At 43.3% G+C, this 14832-nt stretch overlaps 1 protein-coding gene across 2 annotated transcripts in view; it reads right to left on the minus strand.

The window, feature by feature from the left end:
• Window positions 1-2307: 2307 nt before the first annotated feature.
• Window positions 2308-14832, minus strand: part of CYFIP2 (cytoplasmic FMR1 interacting protein 2) — a 95663-nt gene continuing 83138 nt past the window's right edge. For both annotated transcript variants that reach the window (XM_038772329.1, XM_038772330.1), the window contains exons 27-31: window positions 8457-8529; window positions 7312-7406; window positions 4746-4984; window positions 3442-3589; window positions 2308-2692 (exon numbers count right to left, since the gene is read on the minus strand). In XM_038772329.1, the coding sequence (XP_038628257.1) occupies window positions 2525-2692; window positions 3442-3589; window positions 4746-4984; window positions 7312-7406; window positions 8457-8529 (723 nt within the window). In that variant the 3' untranslated portion in view covers window positions 2308-2524. The remainder of the gene's footprint in view (window positions 2693-3441; window positions 3590-4745; window positions 4985-7311; window positions 7407-8456; window positions 8530-14832) is intronic.

Below are 14832 nucleotides of genomic sequence, written 5' to 3' on the forward strand. Positions count from 1 at the left end.
GAAAAATAAACCTCTCCACTGAAATCAGTAACCAATATTCCCAGATGATTTTGACCATCAAATGACATTATAGTATTTTGTGGCTGTTTTAGGGAATTCAATTGCCATCAGTAGCCAATGTACCACAGAACTTATGTACATATCCATTATTTATTTCTTTATATTACTGTCTGCATCCCCCTTTAGACTGCAAGCTTGTTGTGATAAGGGAACGTATGTACCAACTCTATTGAACTGTATTAATTCATTGATTCAATCGAATTGAGCACTTACTGTGTGCAGAGCACTGTATTCATTCATTCAATAGTATTTATTGAGCGCTTACTGTGTGCAGAGCACTGTACTAAGTGCTTGGGAAGTACAAGTCGCCAACATATAGAGATGGTCCCTACCCAATAACAGGCTCACAGTCTAGAGCTGTAGTCTCCCACATGCTCAGTACACTGCTCTGCATTCATTCATTCATTGTCGTATTTATTGAGCACTTTGTGCAGAGCACCGTACTAAGCGCTTGGGAAGTACAAGTTGGCAACATATAGAGACGGTCCCTACCCAACAATGGGCTCACAGTCTAGAAGGGGGAGAAGTGCTCAATAAATAGAATTGATAAAACACATCTGTGACTGTATAAAAATGCCCTTCATCTGCTTCACTTGTAATATCTATGAAAGAAAAAATATAAAAGGAAAAGCTTTTTAAATTTTGCTGATTCATGGCCCATATGATTAATACTACATCTTTGCTGGTCTCTTCTCCTTCATCCCGCCTCCCAAGTACTTCCTGGATTTGCTGGGGGTGGCACTTTGGATCATCAGGTTGGTCTTCCTGGGCTATAAGAGAGCCATTATGGCACTCTCAAACAGGGCATGCCAAGCCTTTACTCCATCTAGCTTCAGCTCTCCACTTTCCTAGACTAGGTTGTGAATAAGGTAAACTGGCCCTGTGACACATTTTGGCTCCTTCATAATGCAGTAAAATGGCCAGATTGGTTAGTGTTAGTTATTTTTAGGAAGCTACTCCTATTCTATGTTGTTTTCCAAGCAGCACTGGAACATAGTACTTCAACCACAAACTCCCAGTTAATCACTCTAACAGGTGCCATAGAGGAGAGACTCTTACAAGCTCCCATCTCATGATATTTTTTTTTTCCTAAAGGTTAACTTCCAGAATTTGGAAGATCTGCCCCTCTTCCTGAACATACATAACAGCGGGACTTGGGTCTGTTCATTTTATCCAAATTTAAGTTATTTAAGTTGTTAAATAACAATTTAAGTTTATGATTATACGGTGCTAGGAAATATGTAGATCTGAATTAAAAATGAAATGAACCGTGGCTCTCTCAGCTCTTTGGCCTATAAGAGATCCAATATTAAACCAGTTGTGAAAAGAGTTAAAAGCCCAATTAATCAATTCCCCTTTGGAGGGAGCTTTTGGCATTTATTGATTTGTGCACATAGTATAACTATTCTTTCAAGTTTTTCTTTGGGTTAGAGGTGGGCATTCTTTTGCATGTATACCTTACATAAGGGGTTGTATTGAATCCACAAAGGGATTACTAGAAGTCTACTGAGATTTCCAGAAAATCCCCAAGAAACCAGAATATTACTGAAATGATCAGAGACCCACTCTAAAAGATTTCTCTTCTGGAGATAATTCATATGTGTTCTGTATTAATAGATTATGTGTATTTTGTAGGCAACCAACTGGTCTTTCCAACCAGTGTGCGATATTGATGAACAAAGCTTTGAGCTTTTTTGTGGAGGTTTTGACATAGCTTTCGGAATCAGCAGGTGGGCCACAGTAAAACCATCTACAACATTGTGTCCATCAAGAACTCTCACCTATTCTACGTCTGCAGTGCCAAATAGCCCTTAGAGGACCCGTGTACTCAGAGTTCAGTCCTTGAGTGTTATACAATTCCCATTTTTGGAATTGCACTATCTCTGGAATCCAATGCAGAAAGACCCCAGGCAGGAGAAGTGGAAAGAACTTATGTACATATCCATAATTTTTAGGGGCACCAGGTGGGGACAGCAGGATGAAGCTGCTCAGTCAAGACCTGAATGAGAATCACTCCTTCTGCCTTCACCATGTGGTTCCAAGTTCCTCACATATTCTTTGATACCGCTTACTCCAAAGGAGTCTTCCCAGGTATGCAGGCAGCCCAGGGTTAAGATGTCATCTTTGTAGGGGACATCAGCTGATGGCTGCCTGAGGAAGTGTGCGGTAGGGGGGTTTGGGGACTGGGTGGAATGGGAAGATCAAATGCTTGGCTTTCTTATACCAACAGAGAAAAAACAAGAATGGAAATCATGAACTGCCTTTTTTTTCCTTTTAAGCTACGGAGGAAATCAACCACAGAGATGTCAAGGGAGAACATGCAGAGAGCTGGATGGTGGGCTTGGGTGCATGTGCGCTAAGGGAGTCCAGCTTGATCTGGTGCCTGTCCCACTTGTTCCAGTTCTTGGAGTCTGGTCTTGGCCACCTCCAACTTTCACTTCTAGGCGGAGCAGGTTCCCTCTGCTTAGCAAGTGGTGGCCAGCGACTGGTGGATGGGAGGTTGGAAGCAGCGCACGTGCTCCACGGTGGAACTGTCCGTCTCCACCGACTTCATATACTTGTTGAGGATGGCAAAGATCTCATTGTTCAGGATTTGGTACTTCCTGATCCGGTCAGCCATCTTCTTCAGGGGCTTGAGACAGGAGGATGGGAGAAATGGAGGGAAAGAAAGAGGCATGAGTCCAAAAGTGCTCCTAAATAAGTCCAAGGCTCCCAAGCTCAAATTTAAAACTCATTTTTTATGGGATTTGCTAAACACTTACTCTGTGCTAAGCGTAAGACTGTGAGCCCACTGTTGGGTAGGGACTGTCTCTATATGTTGCCAACTTGTAGTTCCCAAGTGCTTATACAGTGCTCTGCACACAGTAAGCGCTCAATAAATATGATTGATTGATTGATTGCTAAGTGCTGGAATAGATACAAATCAATCAGGTTGGACACATTCCATGTCCCACATGGGGCTTACAGTCTTAATCCTCGTTTTATAGATGAGGTAACTGAGGCATAGAGAAGTTAAGTAACTTGTCCATGGTCACACAGCAGACAAGTGGTGGGACGGTGATTAGAACCCAGGTCCACTGATTTCCAGGCCAGTGCTTTATCCACTAGGCCATGTTGCTTCTCTACCTCATCCCTGAAAAGTTAAAGCCAGAGCGGATGAGGTACACAACTCCTGGATCTCTTTCCATTGTATGGGACAGCCCGACTCACCCACCTCTGGTATGAGCAAGGAATTCATGACTGCATATGACTAGTAACTTCGCTTGTTCTGCCTCTTTCTGTAAAGCTGCAGTTGCTTGGTAGAAGTCAAAAGCTTTTTTTTTTTAACTTAAAGACATAAATTTGGGGGCCCACCTCTCAGTCTGGAAGCAGCTTGCTTACCACATTCTTTATGATCTCATCCTTCCCATCCTGCCTCTGCACCTTCAGCAAGTGGTAACAGAAATCAAACAGGTCAAAGCGTCGCTGCTGCCCTAGGAGAACAATGATGGAGCAGCCAGCCCAGTTTAAGCCATCTCCAAAACACTGTCTAAAGGGGAAAAGATAGCGAGAGAAAGAGAAGAAAACAGAAATGAAGATTCCCACAAGTCTAAAACACTGAACACTAGTTCAGGAATGAATGTTCATCTACAACATAGGAGGAAGAACATCATAGGAAGCTGAAGTATCAGTCTAGTGGAAGCTATTTTGGATACTTTGAAGAAGAGGAGTGCTGCCAGTCACTGAGTCTGGGGGCTGATGGAGCTCTACTTCATTTCCCAAGCCTGCCCATTTCTGTGAGACCTGTTCTCACTATGGGCTGCTGATGCAAGTTCTCCAGAGAGCTAAAGAAGAACACAATGCTTCGTGATCATTCCCTTGAAGTGGAAACATATCTGGCCCCTTCTAGCTGGTTAAACAAAACCTTTCTTCCTCTCTCAGCAGAAGAAAATTCTTGGGAACCTTTGGTAGTGCTAAGAATTTCCCCAGAAGCAGGCTTCTTCTAGCTTGGTAGTTCTTACAGATGATGTTTAGCTGCTACCTGATTGTCTTCATAAATAGTTGTAAATATGAAGTGATTTCTGGCTTAGCGTGATGAATCGGGCTAAGATTATGTCCCCCGTCACTGTGAATGTATGTGTAGACAAGAACCAAATGCCAATAAAATCCTTTTTAGTGCAAACAGAAAGAAGTCCTAGCCCAAGGGATCCCAGGGTCAGGGGTTTTTCCATTTGAGGAGGTACCAAATGAAGTGTTTTTGATTCCACTTGCAAGACCATCCAGCACCCCTCATGCCATGTGGCTGGCCTGGAATGCAACTTGGTCGTAGGTTTCAGTTAGACATAAGGAAAAGTTATTTTCATGGTGAGGGGTTTTGAAACATTAGTACTGGCTACTGAAGGTGGCTGTGGAAACTGCTTTCCTGGCAGTGGTAGGAACATAAATGAAATCTCTCACTAGTATAGGTGTAAGCCTGCTTGGGGGCAGGGGGATGGACTAGATGATCTTTTGAGGTCCCTCTTCCCCAAGCAACCGACCACTGTTGGTGGATATTCCAACATAGGCCAATGTCCCAGTCCCTGATTTTGTCATTGTTCCCAAGCCTTTGAACTGTGGTGCTGGGGCACAGGAGACTGGCATCAACTGAGGGGTCAAGGGATAAAGAATGGGGAACCTGGCCCTCCAGGGTGCTCCCAGGTACTCACTCGGCTGTGAACTCATTGGTCCCCACTGGGATACAGTAGACAAACTGCATGGCGCTCCAGAGTCGGTGAAACTCCACACACTCGTCCACATGCATGACCCCGTTGGTGGGGGGTGGGCCGCGCCAGATGGGGTCCTGGAGGTAGCTCCGGATGCGTGTTAGGATCACCTCAAACATGGACAGTCCACAGCACAGTCGTTCTTTCGTCAACAGATCGCCTTCCCGGGCAATGGCGATTTGCTGTGAAGGGATCGAACTTTGAAACCCTGCAGCAGTGGGCTCCTCTTTCTTTGGGAGCTTTTCTTTCTGCCTCACCATCTCTCAGTTTTTTCACCCTGCCAAGTGTTCCCCAAACCAAAAACCCAACCACACAAACTCAAGAAAACTGGTTCTTGATGCCTGAGCCTCCATCAGTGGGATGATGCAAGAGGTCGGTAGCCTTGAACAAGCCATCACTTCGCAGCCTCAGGCTTGTGGATCAGTGCATTTGTCAGAACTACTGGTCACTCCATGGATTCTGCTCCTTAACCAGACTGAGCCAAAGGTGAGGGGTGGGGTTGGTTTGGTGGGGTCCAACACTGCCTCAGATACAGCTGGGAAACAGGGCAATTTAGGGAGCAGAGCTATTGGAATGGCAGGTAGTTTATTCTTGGAAATCACCCCCATCCTCACCAGGAACCTGGGCTGTGAAATGCCAGCTTGGCCTGGGCCACTAGGGCAGGGAGGAGAGAGGCTGAAAGCCCTTGAAGAGGGTCAGGGCTCACAAACAGTGGCCTCTCACTTAGAGGTTCTGGACGATCTCCTAATTTGTCCTCCTCGAAACCAGCTCTGAAGGTCAGAGCAGATAATACAAAATGCAACATTTTGTGTTACATTAAGGGTTTTTTTCTTACAATCCAAAGGGTTGTATCTCTCTATACCTTTGTATTGACTCTAAGATGTTTGCTCTATAACGATCACCTATTCTCTCTTCTTTCCTTGACTCTCTCTCCTAAACTCACAAGGGAAAGGGTAAGGGAAAGAAGGCTGTCTGGTTTGCACCCAGTGCCTGATAAGGGAAAGAAAAACTGCAGAAGTGGCAGCCACTGAATATTTGGGAAGATGAGAGAATTTTACTGTTCTTCTCTTTCCTCCTCCAACTCCTCCTCCTTGCCTGATACCCTGCCCCAAATTTGACTCCATACTCAAAATTAAGTTTGGGATTCCCTATTAAGTACTCAAAATTAAGGGGCCCTCCTAAAATCCCGGGTCCCTTAAGCATCAGCACTGATTGATTGGATGTGATTTGCCCCTGGCTCTGAATTGGTTCTCTAAACATATTCATATGTTGAAGTACAGAAGGAGGATCTGATAATGATTGAGTTTTATACCACTTCTCTGGAAGTTACACACTAACTCCTCAGTCACCTGAATAAAAAGAAACCCAAAATACATTGACATTTAGTAGACACCAATTTAAATTTGACATTAAAAGGGAAATAGCTTAGTGGGGATAAGAAGTGAGGAGTAAATGAGTAATCAGTGAAAGACAAAGGCTACAAAGGAAAAGAAAGGTATCTTAAGGCAGATAGGTAAGTTTACCTGTGGCTATATTGGGAATTACTTCCTAAAAGAAAATCACTTTGGAGGTTCAAATTCCATCACTAGGGAATTTAAATCCTCCCCCACACCCTCAACACCCCAAACACTTCATATAGTTTCCTATGTCAAAGCCCAAGTGATAATCAGCACTTACAGTCACAACATCTCACAATGTTGGCAGCAGCTAGGCTAAGTGCCTTGGGGTGAAGTAGCTAAGAAGGATTCTGGAACATTGCCCCAAATATTTAGGTTGGTTTTGGAACAGGGAGGACAAAGTTCTGTCTGTGTATATGATTTCCACTCCTGCTGGCTCCTAAGTCCAATCTAAACAACAAACTTCAAAGGGAACTTTGGGCAGAGACATCCAAGACCTGAATTATTCTAAACACACTAATGACCTAGTTTTCCAACTTCTGCCCAATCTCTTCCCTAAAGCTTGATGCTAACTCTACAGGGACAGAGCCTGAGCAATCCACAGATTTTTAATCAAATAAGTCAATTTTCAAATATTTAAATTAATGGCAGCCTAACCAAAATTCACAAACAGCCTCCTAGCCTCTCTCTACCTCCTACCACTCTGCCCTGATTGTTTCCTAGAGTGGGATTTGAGTTTTCCTCCTTTTTCCTTCCTGCCCTTATTTCTTGTGAATTGGCACACGGTAAAATGTGAGATTCAATCCCATAGTTCCTTACAGCTCATAGGGAATCCCAAGTGCCAGCTGCCCAGATCTTTTGGACTCTGGGTGGGTTTCTAATAGCAGATGCACCAATCTCCTGCCCCACAAATGCAATTCATTCTACCTGTTTAGCTTTCTAAAATTGTAGTCCCGGCCCACTATGGTGGAAATGAGGTTCTTCTGGCCTTATCAGAAGCTGAAGAGAAAGGAATTACGTTTCTGAAAATAGATTTGAAACTAGAGCTGCAGACTATTTTGTCCCCCATTGAGAGGTGTTGGGAGCCCCATCACCTTAATTTGGGATCTTACCTGAGGTGTTCCCAGTCTCTCTATTAAAGGGACTAGGTGAAGAGGGGCGTACTTTGCTTCCAGACGCTTCATCCGGACTTCTAAGCGTTCCCCTTCTGTCAAATAATCAGCAACAGGTACATGAGACTCAGGTATGAAGATGAAGGACTTTTCAGAATAGCCTCTCTTTCCTTCATGTCTCTCCCCCTGTAGACTGTAAGCTCCTTGTGGGCAAGAATCACAACTACCGACTTTGTTGAATTGTACTTTCATCATCAATCGTATTTATTGAGCGCTTACTATGTGCAGAGCACTGTACTAAGCGCTTGGGAAGTACAAATTGGCAACATATAGAGACAGTCCCTACCCAACAGTGGGAGTGCTTAGTACAGTGCTCTGCATGCTGTAAGCTCTCAATATTAATACTATATTACTATAATAATAAGCACTCAATAATAATAATTAATACTATAATAATACTATTTCAATAATAGTACCATTTGATTGAATGATTCTTTGCTACTGCTCTGGTGCTTACAGAGTAATAATAGTAGTTTGTTAAGCACTTGCTATGTGCCAAGCACTGTTCTAAGCACTGGGATAGATATGTTAATCAGTTTGGACACAGTCCCTGTCCCACAAAGGGCTCACAGACTAAGTAGGAGAGAGTAGGATTTAATCCCCATTTTCCAGATAATGTAACTGAGGCACAAAGAAATTCAATGACTTGCCCAAGGTCACAAAGTGGACATGTGGCAGAGCTGGGATTAGAATCCAGGTCCTCTGACTCCCATTTCCATGTTCTTTCCAGTAGGATATGCTACTTCTAGAGAGCTATCTAGAAATGCACTGCCCAGTGAATAAGGATTTAGGACTAAGTAGATCCTATTTCTTGTGGCACAGACTCTGTCCATGTACTTCCAGAGGCCACTTTCATGTGGTTTAATAGTGTCTGGGCATGAAGAGAATTCACTAGCCAGCTAATCCTGGAATCTGTCCTGTAACCAGATTCTAACCACCCCTAGTTAGGGGCCACTAACACTACCCTTACTAACACTCTTTCTACGAGTCTATATAATAGTAGAAAATACAGGACTATAGGGAATCCTTTTATTACAATTTTGATCCCTAAGCTCAGATTAATATACCCCCAATGTGATGCTTACCTTTGATGTATACTCGGGGCAATATGTTTTGGAATGGAGCTGCATGGAGCAAATCACAAACTTCTTCCTGGGACTTTAAGGACAGGGTGGGAGAAGAAATGGAGGGGAAAGAAGAGAAAGAACATTATTTTAAAATAGATAAGTACTCCACTGGTCCCAGAACTTCACTGATTCATTCCCCTTGGCCAAGAGCATGGCCATGATTTTAGGCTGAAGAAGCAGCAATGGAGATTCCTGCCCTGTAGGGTTCATTACTAGTGTGCTTCACTGCATCAACCCTATGAAATTGAAGCAGAATTCTGGAAAATCTCATTTCAGCTCACTTCCTTCATCAGTGATCCTAGTTATAGAGACTAAGGAGTCAGCTGAGGACCTGGATAATGATTTATGCCCTGGTTCCAAGTTTTCCCTGCAAGCACTGACGTTGTTCCCTCCAGAGAGGGGACGTACCTTGCCAGTTGACAGGCTGACAAGGATTTTTGCCACAGTAACCCAGATAGTTCAACAATAGACCAAGGATGAGGAGACACCAGACCAAGAGCAGAGTATGCTCATGTATGTAATGTAATAGAACCACTGATAGCAGAACAATTCTGGTCATAGTGGGAGGGGAGAGGGAAAAAGTCATTATTATCATCAATAGCGTTTATTCAACACACGCTATTCACAGCATGTTTCTATGCTCCAGGGAACATATTAATAATAATAATGAAGCCATTTATTAAGCACTTCTGTGCCAAGCATTGTGTTAAGCACTGGGGTAGGGAACAAGATAATCATATCAGACACAGTCCCTGCCTCACAGGGGGCTCACAGTCTAAGAGTGGGGGAGATGCAGACATGCTATCCCATTTACAGAAGTGGAAACTGAGGCCCACAGAAGTTAAGTGACTTGCCCAAGATCACACAGCAGGCCAGTGGTGGAGCTGGGATTAGAACCCAGGTCTCCTGACTCCCAGTACCATTCTCTTTCCACTAGAGAAGTGGAAAAGGAGTGTGCAATCTAATGCGGGGGAGTCTGTAGACATACAACAGACAAATGGGTAAGAGCACAGATACAAATGATAGAGAAGTGAAAATTAAATAAACATATGAATAAACATATATACACAGTGGCTTGATGGATGATAGGACCAAGGAGGTTGGAGAACTAATTAGGCAAATATTCTTTAATGTGGAGGAGGGTTTTTGGAGGACTTTGAAAGTGAAAAGGAAAGGAAATGATTTGACAAGTTTTATAAAGGAGGAAGTTTGATGCTAGGGCAAAAGTGTGAGCAATGGGTTGGAAGTAGGATACTGTAGTGAGGTACAGTCAGAAAGTTAAAAGGTAGAATTGTATGTAGAACTGAACAAATTTTCATAGATTGTGGATCACATATTGGTCTTAGCATTCACATGTGGAGAAGATCTCACCATCAATCAATCAAGAGTACTTATTGAGCACTTCCTGTGAGCAGGGCACTGTACTAAGTTCTTGGAAGAATACAACACAATATAACAGACATATTTCCTGCCCATAATGAGCTTACATTCTAGAGGGAAAGACAGGTATTAATATAAATAAATTATGGATATGTACAGAAGTGCTGTGGGGCTTGTGGAGAGGTGGTGAACAAAGGGAACAAGTCAGGGCAACTCAAAAGGGACTGGGAAAAGAGGAAATGAGGTCTTAGTCAGGGAAGACCTCTTGGAGGAGATGTGCCTTAAATAAAGCTTTGAAGGTGAGGAAAGTAATTGTCTATTGGATGTGACATCATCTTAAAACATGCAAGCAATTAAACTTACTACTTGCATCTTCTCACTTTAAAATCTTCACAAACTACTACTTTGTGCAGAAGTCCAGAAAGAATGCAAGTCCAGGGCAACTTCCAGACCACTGCCCCTTTCTGGCTTGTAGATTGTAAGCTCCCTAAGGGCAGGGATCATGTTTACCAATTCTTTTATACTATATTCTCCCAATCGTTTAGTACAGGGCCCCACACCCAGATGGCCCTTCTTGCTACACTTACTCGGTCCTCAGCAAAGCCTCAGGTTAAGAAGTAGAAATGTACAGGGTGACATCAAACAGATAGTATAACCTAGCTGTGGGTACAACCAGAGTCCCAAGGAGAAACTTGTACTGGCTTTTAAGGTGGGAATCCCAGATGAGAAGCCCCAACCCTATTCACCTGGACCCCCAAACTTATGTGTATGTCTTTCAAGAAGTGCGGGTCTCTTTCCCTACGGCCCCATAATCAGAATGGCCTAGTGGAATGGCACAGGCCTGGAAGTGAGAAGGACCTGGGTTTTAATCCCAGCTCTGCCAGATAATACAAATAGTAATAATAATAATAATAATGATGTTGGTATTTGTTATGCATTTACTATGTGCCAAGCACTGTTCTAAGTGCTGGGGGTGGGTGGGGGGGTACAAGGTAATGAGGTTATCCCACATGGGGCTCACAGTCTTCACCTCCATTTTCCAGATGAGGGAACTGAGGCCCAGAGAAGTGAAGTGACTTGCCCAAAGTCACACAGCTGACAAGTGGCAGAGGCAGGATTAGAACCCACAACCTAATTCCCAAGCCTGGGCTCTTGCCACTGAGCCACGCTGCAGCTGTCTGCTGTATGGCCTTGGACAAGTCACTCAACTTCTCTATGCTTCAATTACCTCATCTGTGAAACAGGGATTAAGACTGTGAGCCCCACATGGGACATGGGCTGTGTCCAACCTGATTAGCTTGTTTCTACTCCAGTACAGTGCTTGGCACATTGTAAGCCCCTAATAAATGCCATTTCAAAAAAAAAAAATACCCAAAGACCCTGTTTCCATTCCCTCTGCTGTCTCAGGTTTTGTCCCCTCTCCCCACCCCAAGACCCTAATCTGCTTGATTCCCCATTTCAGATGTTCCCTGAGTGTATTTTTGGGAGGTTTATTAATCCAACATGAAATTATGCGCTAAATGCTGAGCCAAGCTTGTGCAAACAAGCGAGATCCCTGCAGGATGTTGACCTAAGATTTAACAGGGACTCGGAGTTGCTAATTTGTAGAACCACTGAAAGCATTGGAGACGGGGATTTTTAGACTCTGCCGCAATTGGGCTGCTAATTGAGTTTCTGCTCTGCGTGAGCCTGAATAGGAGGGAAAAGAACAATTCTCCTTTTTGTAGCTTCCAAGTCTCTAGATGACATTAGGCTGAAAATTGTGCGGGAAAACATTCTTATCCCTGCCCAGGGTAAATCTGGCCTGAACCGTGGTCTTTCCAGATGGGTGGAACTGGCATTTCTGCCCTGAAATCAGGAGGTCTTCCTGTTGGGCAAAGGCCAAGTAAATTGCCATGCAATTTTAAAATGTCCTTTGCGGGTATCCAGAACACTATTTTCTCTATTGGAAAAATTGTTTGGAAAATTAGAAGGAAAATATCATTTCTGAAAGCTTTCCCACTGAATAGAGAACAGTTGCCTTGGGGAAAGGGGGCATGTAAAGGGAACTGGCGCCTAGTGTAAGAAACATGAATAGAAATCTGACTTTTCAGAGTGGAAAGGTCACTAGGATAGAGGCTGGAATAAGCTTTCTTTTCTAAATTAATAATAATATTTCTCTCTTACTTTCCCACTTCAAATAATTTATAGGTCACAGTATTAAGTCTGATTCATACTGGTCAGCTTTAAGTCCTGTAATTTTATACATTATTTTTGGTCCTGAGGCAGGGAAAAACAAACCAAAAAACCCATGTCTTTCCACTTTGGTTTCCAAGGCCCATCTACTCAATTCTCAGAGGTAGGGGCATCCTAGAAAGATATGGAAGGGAAGAAGATGCCATTTTAAGGGTAGGAGCTCTGCCCTCAAATCTGGTGCTGTGACTTTGGAGAACCATGAAGAACAAAGACAGAGGAGAAAGAGGACTTCTTTTGAAACTTCCCTAGGGATGATCCCAACCCCAGGCTGATCCAATCATTGCTGCTATGAAGTTCTTTCTTATCATCAACTGACTGGTTTTTTGGCAATATTTTGGGCTCAAAGAGTTGGGTAAATGCTGAAATAGATTGGTTTCTGCCCCTCACCTCTGACTTTCATTTGCAGCACGGCAAGCTCCTTTTCCTACCAAATGCCCAGTTTGAAAACATAATCTAACTTTAGATGAAACGGAAGCCATTTCAATCTACTCAAAAGGGCCAGATGAATGGAACCGGTCTGTTCTCGTTTCTTTTGGCAGTAGGAATTTCCTCAGTCCCAAGCTCCAAAGAAAATATGAGCTGAACTTCTGGTCTGGAATTAGGAAATCATTTACTTCCTGAGGATCATAAACTGGGGAAGGGCCTTGAGATCTTTATTGTAGAAGCAGTGTGGCCTAATGGAAAGAGAACAGGCCTGGGAGTCAGAGGATCTGGGTTCTAATTCTGGCTCTGCCACTTGTCTGCTGTGTGACCTTGGACAATGTAGGACAGGTGCTCTGTCTGAGTTGATTAACTTTTATCTACCCCGCCGCTTAGTAAAGTGCCTGGCACATAGTAAGCACTTAACAAATACCATTATTCTTATTATTCTTATTCTTCTTTTTATTATTATTATCATTGTGATGTTGAGTTTCAAAGGGCATATGGGGGGAGAGAGACCCTGATGACAAATGAGGGATATTCTAGCTGGTAAAATTAGCTTAAGAAAGTGGCTTATGCTGGGATTCTCCAGAATGCCACAATGGAAAATACGGAATGGGGAATTGGTGGCAGGATTATGTCTGAATTTGTATAAGTTTGCTTATATCTTGCGGCCTTTTGGGGGAAATTTTGCAATGTTATTATTACCATTAAGGTTGTCACTTTTTAACTTTTCTTTTTAAAAAGATCCACTCAGATTCTCTATACTAGAACTGTTTTCCAGAAGTAGTGGTGACACACAGTTTGGAGAACAATGGCCTTGGAATGTGAGCCTGTTGGAGGCAGTCAACTACTCTACTCAGGATCAGTATCCAAATCCCCCATCCCTCAGAAAACCAATGCTGGTTCCACTTTACTCCCTCAGCCTGGCCACATCCCAAGAATGCCTAAGGACAGAAGCGGGGCTTCTGGGCACAGTTATAGCTCCCTGCCGCTCTATGAATTAGTCTACTGCCTAATAATCTCAGCAGGCCCAAATGAGAGCTGCTGGCTAAAAGACGGAGGACAAGGGCATAATTTATCAACAAACAGGGTGATAAAACATGGTAAAGGGGTTATCAAAGCCACAATGATCAAACTGTGAAGTTTACATCCCTAAAGGACTTTAGGAAAGACCAATCTGTGCCTGAGCACAGAGCACTGTACTTGGGAGAGTGCAACGGAATTAGATGAAAAGAGCTTACAATATAAAATAAATTACAGATAGGAGGAAGTAATAGAGCATAAACATACATACTTAGTGAGCCCTATGTGGGACAGAGACTGATAAATTTGTATCTAACCCAATCCTTAGAACAGTGTTTGATACATAGTAAATACTTAACTAGTGCTTAGTAAATGCTTACGTGGGATGTGCAAAAGGGGATAGGCTAGGCTATTAGAAATAAATCGGGAAAGACTTCCTGGAACTGATGTGACATCAGGAGAGGTCTGAAGTTGGGAGAGCTATGGTCTGTCAGTTGAGGCGTGGAAGAGATGAGTGCAGTGCACAGTGAGTGGGAGAAGTGCTTGAGAGGAATGAAGTGCCTGACCGGTAGAAAGAATCATTGATAAACAGAAAGGAGAGAGCTGACTGAGTGCCATATGACGATGCTCAAGAGTCTCAGCTTGATGCAGAAAGGAACAGACAACTACTGGTGGTTTATGAGGAGTGTACGGAGTGACTTTTTATTAAGATGATTTGGGCAGTAAAGTAAAGCATGGACTGAAAAAGGGAAAAACTAGACACAGACTGATGGGGAAGCTGATGCAATAGTTAAGCTGTGATGACAAGTAATAATAATAATAATTATGGTATTTATTAAGTGCTTACTCTGTGCTAAGCACTGTACTAAGCACTGGGATGGATACAAACAGAGTTGGACACAGTCCCTGCCCCATGTGGGGCTCACAGTCTCAATCCCCATTCTGCAGATGAGGTGACTGAAGCACAGAGAAGTCACGTGACTTGCCCAAGGCCACACAGCAGACAAGTGGGAGAGCCAGGATTAGAACACATTAAGCCATGCTGCATGGTGGCTGTTTGGATCAATCAATCAATCAATCGTATTTAATAAGCACCTACTATGTGCAGAGCCCTCTACTAAGTACTTGGGAGAGTACAATACAACAGAGTCGGCAGACACACTTCCTGCCCATAACAAGCTTACAGTCTAGAGAGATGGAGAGGAAGATGCAGATTCCGGAAATGTTCTAGAGGAAAAACTCACAGGACTTGTCGACAGACTGAATATGGGGG

Source organism: Tachyglossus aculeatus, chromosome X1 (assembly GCF_015852505.1).
Source record: "Tachyglossus aculeatus isolate mTacAcu1 chromosome X1, mTacAcu1.pri, whole genome shotgun sequence".
Taxonomy (NCBI): domain Eukaryota; kingdom Metazoa; phylum Chordata; class Mammalia; order Monotremata; family Tachyglossidae; genus Tachyglossus; species Tachyglossus aculeatus.